Genomic DNA, 7,774 nt, shown 5'->3' on the forward strand with positions numbered 1-7,774 from the left:
GGAGAACAGTCATGGGTGAAAAGTGAGTATAAGAGGGGACTGAGGACACACCCCTGTGGGATACCTACATTCAGAATGAAGGTGGAGGCGGTGTGTGCTCCCATTCTGAGTACAAATAGTTCTATTAAAAATACTCCAGTAAAAGCTGAAGTACTGATTCAACTTCTTAAGTAAAAGTAAAAAACCACAGGCAGTTAAATGTACTGAAAGTAAGAAAGTAAAAATTAGCTTTTTGGAGTAGGTTTCTATTTCTGTGCAAAGATAAGTGAACCTTGTGCTATATTAACATAATGATAAATTATATCAGTGATGGGGATACAAACTTTAGACTTTTCAAGACATGTTGAGGAGGTCATTTAGCCATTTAAATCAGCTGTGTTGGATCACGGACACATCTAAAACCTGCAGGACACCAGCCCTTGAGGCCGGTGTTGGACACCTCTGGTTTATGCTGTCTTTTGTCTAGATGGTACAAAGCTGGTATGAAGGTGGAATCTAAGCATCTTCAGCTAAAAATCATTAGAATCTTTGCTACACTTGATGTAACCTAACTCCCACCATGAAACCACAGCCACTGTGTGCCAGTCACACACTGTTCTTTACTTTAAACCCATCAAGGTACAACAAACTAACCAGTTTATCCTTTTATTTAGTATTTTCATCCAGCCTTTAAATAGCAGTCAGTCTACCTCAGTTTGAGTTACAAGAAGTTTGCACAATATGAAAAAACATAATGTCACATATACAGATCTGAGTGCGTGTTTAAGAATTTCCACTCTGGCCTGGACCTACGGTGTTCGCCCCTCTGGGGTGGAGCTTTGGAGACCACACTTGCCTCGACCATCTGTTCCTCGTCACCGATAATCAGCAGGTGTATTTAAGATCAGCATCCCCACCAGTTCTTTGCCATTTTGTCAGGTACCTTATGGTGGTAGCAGGCCTCACAGTAATTCCTTGTTTTTGGGTTATATTTACCTTGTTCTCCTCTCGTTTCATGCAGTCATGCCATATTTCCATACCACACTTACCTTCCTTGTTCACCTCTGGACGGTGATCTCTAACTAAGGTTTTCTTCCAGTCTTGCACCACACTTCTCAGGATTTGCAACTACTCACCAACTTTGCCTGCCTGTCCTCCTATCCAATGGCTCCGCTAACAAAATGGAACTTAGGTTGGATATTGCCTTTGCCCGGACATTCATTTGGAAAGAATCCCTTTCTCTTAACTCAATCGTGTGCAAACCCAAGTAAGCCACAGTCCACACCAGTAGTGCTCTCCCTTGTTCCAAATTGCTCAGGTCAGTAATATCCCTCTCCTCTGTTTCAGTGCCTTTGTCCTCTGAGGCTTGCCATTACGCACAGACACTCCCCATGGCAGTTCCTATGCTCACTGATTCATGTCATTGTAAAGAAAAAAATGTGTAAAATCCTATTTTGCCTCCATTATTGTGTCTTGCACTTGGGTCCACACTGCAATCTGGCCACCTGGCCGTGACACAGACCAAATAACTGATTTAAAAACATGAGAACTTGCATGGATGCTTCAAATTTCCAGTTTATCAAATACCACTGAGCAGTTCTTATTTTTAAATCTAACTTCTCTTTTTCTTTCTTATCCTTTCTCTCTCTCTGAGTGAAGTTAGCTCTCTTTCTTTCCCTGTGAAATACAGCAGCTGGAATTTTAGCAACACACTGTGAGACAGACTGCACACAGTTTGTGTGTTTGCTGATGTTTGTTGTGCTGATAGAAATGTTGCATTTGAAATAACCTCCCACTTAAAAAAGTAACCCTCTTTATGCTCACTCCTCTTCAGTAGGGCTAGCTAGATGCTGAACTTGCAACTTATGGACACCTGCAGTCATTCCAGTATTGTGGCAAAAACAAACAAACAAACAGAAGAACACAGTCCCACTTTTCACAACTGACTTTGGTGCACATTATCTCTTTTTATGCAACATCCTATGGTGATAAACAAATGGGAGTGCCATTCATGTTTTACTGTTTAGGCTCAGAACAGTTTGATGTATCAAGACTCACATTGACAAAATAACTCGACTGAAATGCGTCAAATTAAAAGTAATGAGCCTTTTTTAAAAATGTAAGGATTAGAAAGTACAGACATTTGTTTAAAAATGTAAGGAGTAAAAGTAGTCAGAAAAACTACTCAAGTAAAGTACAGTGTAAAGTACCAGGACCCAACACACCATTCTTCAAGTTTTTATTGATTTTGCACACATAACTTTCAAGGTTCAGCATCCACAACAACCAACTTTTCAGCTGGCTGCACACACCTCACTATAAGAAGGAAAAACCTCATTCAATCATCTCCACCTGTCCCTCCAGCCTCTCTGGCACCGCCCCTTGAGCTCACTGCACTGACCCGTCCTTTCAGCTGAGCCAGAGACCACACCTCCGCCACATACAGATACCTGAAAACTAAGTACAGTAACAAAGTATTTGTACTTTGTTACGTCTCAAATCTGAAGGCTAGACAGGTTCAGCTGTACCCCGAGCCTATGAAATGAGCCTATGCTTTTGATAAAGCATATAGTTAGAGCTGGACCAGAAGACCCTGAATGCTCCGTTGGTTATGCTGCAATAAGTGTAGGCTGCTGGGGGATTCCCAGGATGCACTGAGTACTTCTTCTTCAGTCATCTTTTTTATTTGCTATGTGTTTATACAGCTCTCCGCTTTTAATTATTAGTTGCTATTAACTCCCTAGCTCTCTTCCACAGTGTGTCTTTGTCCAATCTTCGTCTCCCAGCCACAATCAGTCATAACAGATGGCTGCCCTTTCCCGAGCCTGGTTCTGCTGGAGGCTTTTTCATGTTAAAAGGTAGTTTTTCCTTCCCAATGTCACCAAAGCACTTGGTTATATGGGGTCATATGATTGTTGGAGTTTTTACTGTTTCCTTTGTATTATTATAAGGTCTTTACCTTACAATATAAAGCACCTTGAGATCACTGTTATGATTTGGTGGTACATAAATAAAACTGAATTAAATTGAACTGAATTGAATATAATTGAATATAATTGAATTAATAAGACCTCAATGAGACTTTCACAATGAAAATTGTTGTACATGAATTATATATGCTTTCTCAATGTACATATTGCATGGTGGTGGAACTACAAGAATATTCATTGTGCCTTTATAGCAGATGATAAATGTAAAACTTGATAGTAACAACATACAAAAGTAAACTCAGTTCTTTTGAGACCTAATTTTTTCACAGTATTGCCTAAGTCTGCCATACAAAAGCAACCTCAACTGAAAAGTATTTTAGGCCCTGCCCCTACTCTTTCAATTTCCCTAATGGGTGGTGTGAAAGAATTACCGACACTGCATGCAAATAAAAAGGAATAGCAAAGCAATAAAACCTAATCACTAGGCTCAGGAATCAGGAAGCTGTCATGTGGTCATATTTGCTAACTATTTTTTTCTTACTTATTTTGGTGTATTCCTTTTCTTCTGCTTCATGTTCTTCTCTGTTTCCCTCCTCCTGTCAGTTACTTGGAAAGTTTCATTTGAATGGGATGCACAAGACTGGAGATGTGATTTTAGGAGGACTATTTCAAGTCCACTTTTTTTCAAGCATTCAGGACCTGTCTTTTACCTCACAGTCACAGCAGTCTGTTTGCCATGGGTAAGTCTGGGATGTATATCTGGGGAACAAAAAAAAAGAAGAACAAAAAACAAACAAACAGTGAAATCAATGGAAGGGAAATATGAATAATGTAATTTATATCTCTAAATTACACTAAAAAAATACTAATGTTAAAAGATGCACATATCATATTCTTTATTTATTTTTTTCATTAAATATTACTATAATTACTTCTATTAAGTTATTTAGTCAGTATTTACAGAATCTATATTTTTGTAATATGTTTTCCAAGTTTGCTATATTTTTAATAGTAATCTTTCTTGTTTCTTAGTTTTGATGTCTTAGGATTTAGGCAGGCACAAACCATGGCCTTTGCTATTGATGAGATCAACAGAAACTCCAACCTGCTACCTAATGTGACTCTGGGATACACTCTTTATGACAACTGCCTTGAACTTGGAATAGGATTCCGTGCAGCACTGTCATTAGTCAGTGGTCAAGAGGAGAAAATTATATTAAATAATAAATGTGCTGGAAATCCTCCAGTCATAGGGATTGTTGGTGATTCTTCCTCTACACGTTCTATTGCTATCTCCACTGTCTTAGGTTTGTACAGAGTGCCAATGGTAAGTTTTCTACTCATCTATGTAATAGTTCTTCTATTATTTAGATTTTATTGCAAATTTAATGTCACTTTTAAAAACACACTGCAATAACAACTGACAAAGCTAAAGAAAACAAAGGCTTTTAGTAGTTCTAAAATATTCAGTCTGTATCTTTCACAGGTGAGTTATTTTGCCACATGTTCCTGCCTGAGTGACCGTCAAAAGTATCCATCCTTCTTTAGGACGATCCCAAGTGATGCTTTCCAGGTGAAAATATATCAGAAAAATTAAAATAGAAAGACTAAAGTGATTTTCAAGAAGAAAATTCCCATTTAACAACATAATACATAACAACATAAACATATTAAAATCATATTTTGTGTATATACAGCTATATTCTGTTTTGTTCTTGTATAGAGAACATAGCTAAATTGCTGTCAGTGGTGATGACCAAATACTGATATAAGTAAATGAATTTAATATATTTTCACTTAGGTACGTGCTATTATTCAGATCCTAAAACACTTTGGCTGGACTTGGGCAGGTCTGCTGATCAGTGATGATGATTATGGACTTCACGCAGCCAGAGCCTTTCAATCTGAGCTGAGTCTGTCAGGTGAAGGTTGCCTGGCCTATGTTGAAGTTTTGCCCTGGGACAAAGACACAGATGAAATAAGGAGGATAGTGGATGTGATTAAAAAATCCACAGCTCGTGTGGTCATTGTCTTTGCGCATGAGAGTCATATGATCAATCTTATGGAAGAGGTTCTGATTTTAAAACAATTTTGTTTTTACAAGTTACAAAAATCATGTATAATATCTTTGAACAAGTACAGATAAATAATCCTCTAAAGCTAGTCTAGGAGATAAGCAATTACTTTACTGTCATTGTAATGACATTAATAAATCTACAACTTACAATTTCACTTTATAAATTTGTTGTAATACAAATCACAGGTAGTGGCACACAATTTAATAGGGTTGCAGTGGATTGCCAGTGAAGCCTGGACAGCAGCTGCTGTTCTACAAATACCTCAACTTATGCCATACCTGGGTGGTACACTGGGTATTGCAATTCGTCGAGGAGAAATACAAGGGCTCAGGGAATTCCTGTTACAAGTACGTCCCAATCTACCCCACAGCACTAGCTACGGAAGAAGTATGGTGAGGGAACCCTTTACTGTGTGTACTTGCAAGAATTATATATTTTCATAATATATTTTAATTATTTGTGACAAACTGTTTTAAATATATTTCAGGTTACTCAGTTTTGGGAATTTACATTTCAGTGCAGATTTGCACCACCTCCAACAGGTTGGCTGGAAGGTGGTGGAGCAATATGCACTGGAAAAGAAGATCTAGAAAATGCAGACACTGAATTCTTGGAAATTTCGAACCTCCGGCCTGAGTACAATGTGTACAAAGCTGTTTATGCTCTGGCGTATTCCCTTGATGATATGCTACAGTGCAAGCCAGGAAGAGGGTCTTTCAGTGGGGACAGCTGTGCCACTCTGCAGTCACTGGAGCCTTGGCAGGTGTGATATCAGTTTACACTCCACCGATGACCTAATTCTTTTACTCTATAATTACTTTCAGAACAGAATTTTACACTGCAGGATTCAGTACAATGCCATGAGAAAAACTCTGCTGAAAATAGCTAAATGAATTTTCTGTACTCAGGACTGAAAGTAATGTTTAATGTCTTTAATTAATTAATAATAATAATTAACATATATAAATATACAAAATTTTTAGTGAAGTGACTTGTTTGATTTCGAGTCAGAATGTAATGAGTTCATATATACAAGTATAATAGATCTTATTTGATTATTAAGTAGCAGTTCCACACAAAATTAATGAATTTAATATACATTCCTTTGTAACAGCTTGTTTATCACTTGGAAAGGGTGAACTTCACCACTTCATTTGGTGATCAAGTGTCATTTGATGAGAATGGCGATGCATTACCAATTTACGATGTGATGAACTGGTTGTGGCTCCCTGATGGAAGCACTGAAGTTCAGAATGTGGGTGAGGTTAAGAGGTCAACTTTCAAAGGTGAAGAACTCATACTTGATGAAGACAAAATATTCTGGAATTTTGAATCCAAAAAGGTTATATATAGTTTTTGTAGACTTATACTGTACATGTGACAAAAGTAAAATAACATTGTAAGATGTAAGATGTAATTTTTTTCATGTAGCCACCTCGATCAGTATGTAGTGAGAACTGTCCTCCTGGTGCCCACATGGTGAGAAGGAAGGGGGAACCCGAATGCTGCTTTGACTGCATCCCTTGTTCTGAGGGAAAAATCACTAACACGAGCGGTACGTTTTATTCTTTCTGCATGATATATTTAATTTCATTATTATGAAAAATAATATGCATTTCATCAATGTTCCCTTTTGTATCAGACTCCTTGGAGTGTACCAGTTGTCCAGAGGATTTTTGGTCAAACCCCAACCGTGACCACTGTATTCCAAAGCAGACAGAATTTCTCTCCTACCATGAGCCTCTGGGTATTTGCTTGACAGCAACCTCATTACTGGGCGCATTTGTATGTGCTGTTGTTCTAGGGATCTTCATCTACCATCGCAGAACACCCATAGTGCGTGCCAACAATTCAGAACTTAGTTTCCAGCTATTGCTGTCACTTAAAATGTGTTTCCTGTGTTCACTGCTGTTCATTGGACGACCCAGGCTTTGGACATGCCAACTTAGACATGCAGCATTTGGGATCAGCTTTGTGCTGTGTGTCTCATGCATCCTGGTGAAAACCATGGTTGTTCTGGCTGTGTTCAAAGCCTCCAAGCCAGGAGGGGGAACCAGTCTGAAGTGGTTTGGTGCTATGCAGCAGAGAGGAACAGTTCTATTTCTTACATCTATTCAGGCAGCCATTTGCACTACCTGGCTTGTCTCTTCCTCTCCAGCTCCACATAAAAATACCCAATACCACAATGATAAGATAGTGTATGAGTGTGCAGTTGGGTCCACTGTTGGTTTTGCAGTGTTATTGGGTTATATTGGCATGCTGGCCTTCCTCAGTTTTCTAATTGCATTCCTGGTAAGGAATCTCCCCGACAGTTTTAATGAGGCCAAGCTCATCACATTCAGCATGCTGATCTTCTGTGCTGTGTGGGTGGCCTTTGTTCCTGCTTATATCAGCTCACCAGGAAAACTTGCAGATGCAGTGGAGGTATTTGCCATCTTGGCTTCAAGTTTTGGACTCTTGATCACACTGTTTGGACCCAAATGTTACATAATCCTGTTGAGACCAGAGATGAACACAAAGAAAGCTGTTATGGGTCGTGGCATTGAGTCATAAAAAGTTCACTAATTTCAAAAGAAAGAAAAGAGAAAAAATTCTCTCTCTAGTTTTTCTCCAGACAGAAAAAAAATGTGTATTTAAATCAATTTTATATTTCTTTTAAATCTTGGCGCTGGTGTCACATGATTGCAAATGCACAAATACTGTGATTCATTCTACTTTCATTTATTTTTTTTAGATGCAGCTAAAGTACACACTAATCTTACTCCTAATATGTAATTACCTACTCGT

At 38.4% G+C, this 7,774-nt stretch overlaps 1 protein-coding gene across 1 annotated transcript; it reads left to right on the forward strand.

Annotated features, from left to right (window-relative positions):
* The first annotated feature begins 3,461 nt into the window (after positions 1-3,461).
* Positions 3,462-7,540, forward strand: LOC147314773 (extracellular calcium-sensing receptor-like). Its single transcript, XM_086260247.1, has 9 exons — positions 3,462-3,649; positions 3,942-4,236; positions 4,396-4,482; positions 4,711-4,980; positions 5,173-5,379; positions 5,475-5,750; positions 6,102-6,329; positions 6,419-6,542; positions 6,630-7,540. The coding sequence occupies exons 1-9, from the start codon at positions 3,540-3,542 to the stop codon at positions 7,538-7,540; spliced, it is 2,508 nt and encodes an 835-aa protein (XP_086116373.1). The 5' UTR covers positions 3,462-3,539.
* Positions 7,541-7,774: the final 234 nt, after the last annotated feature.

Source organism: Aulonocara sp. 'chitande type north' Nkhata Bay, linkage group LG14 (genome assembly GCF_057382095.1).
Source record: "Aulonocara sp. 'chitande type north' Nkhata Bay isolate Kocher_YH1m ecotype deep benthic linkage group LG14, A_spYH_male_GT1.1, whole genome shotgun sequence".
NCBI lineage: Eukaryota > Metazoa > Chordata > Actinopteri > Cichliformes > Cichlidae > Aulonocara > Aulonocara sp. 'chitande type north' Nkhata Bay.

Bases quoted from the DNA above. Each gene is read 5' to 3' on its own strand.
- LOC147314773 (XM_086260247.1), top strand. From the start codon at position 3,540: ATGCACAAGACTGGAGATGTGATTTTAGGAGGACTATTTCAAGTCCAC. The intron at 3,650-3,941 runs GTAAGTCTGGGA...CTTGTTTCTTAG, and splicing joins CAGCAGTCTGTTTGCCATGG to TTTTGATGTCTTAGGATTTA. The intron at 6,543-6,629 runs GTACGTTTTATT...CTTTTGTATCAG, and splicing joins AAAAATCACTAACACGAGCG to ACTCCTTGGAGTGTACCAGT.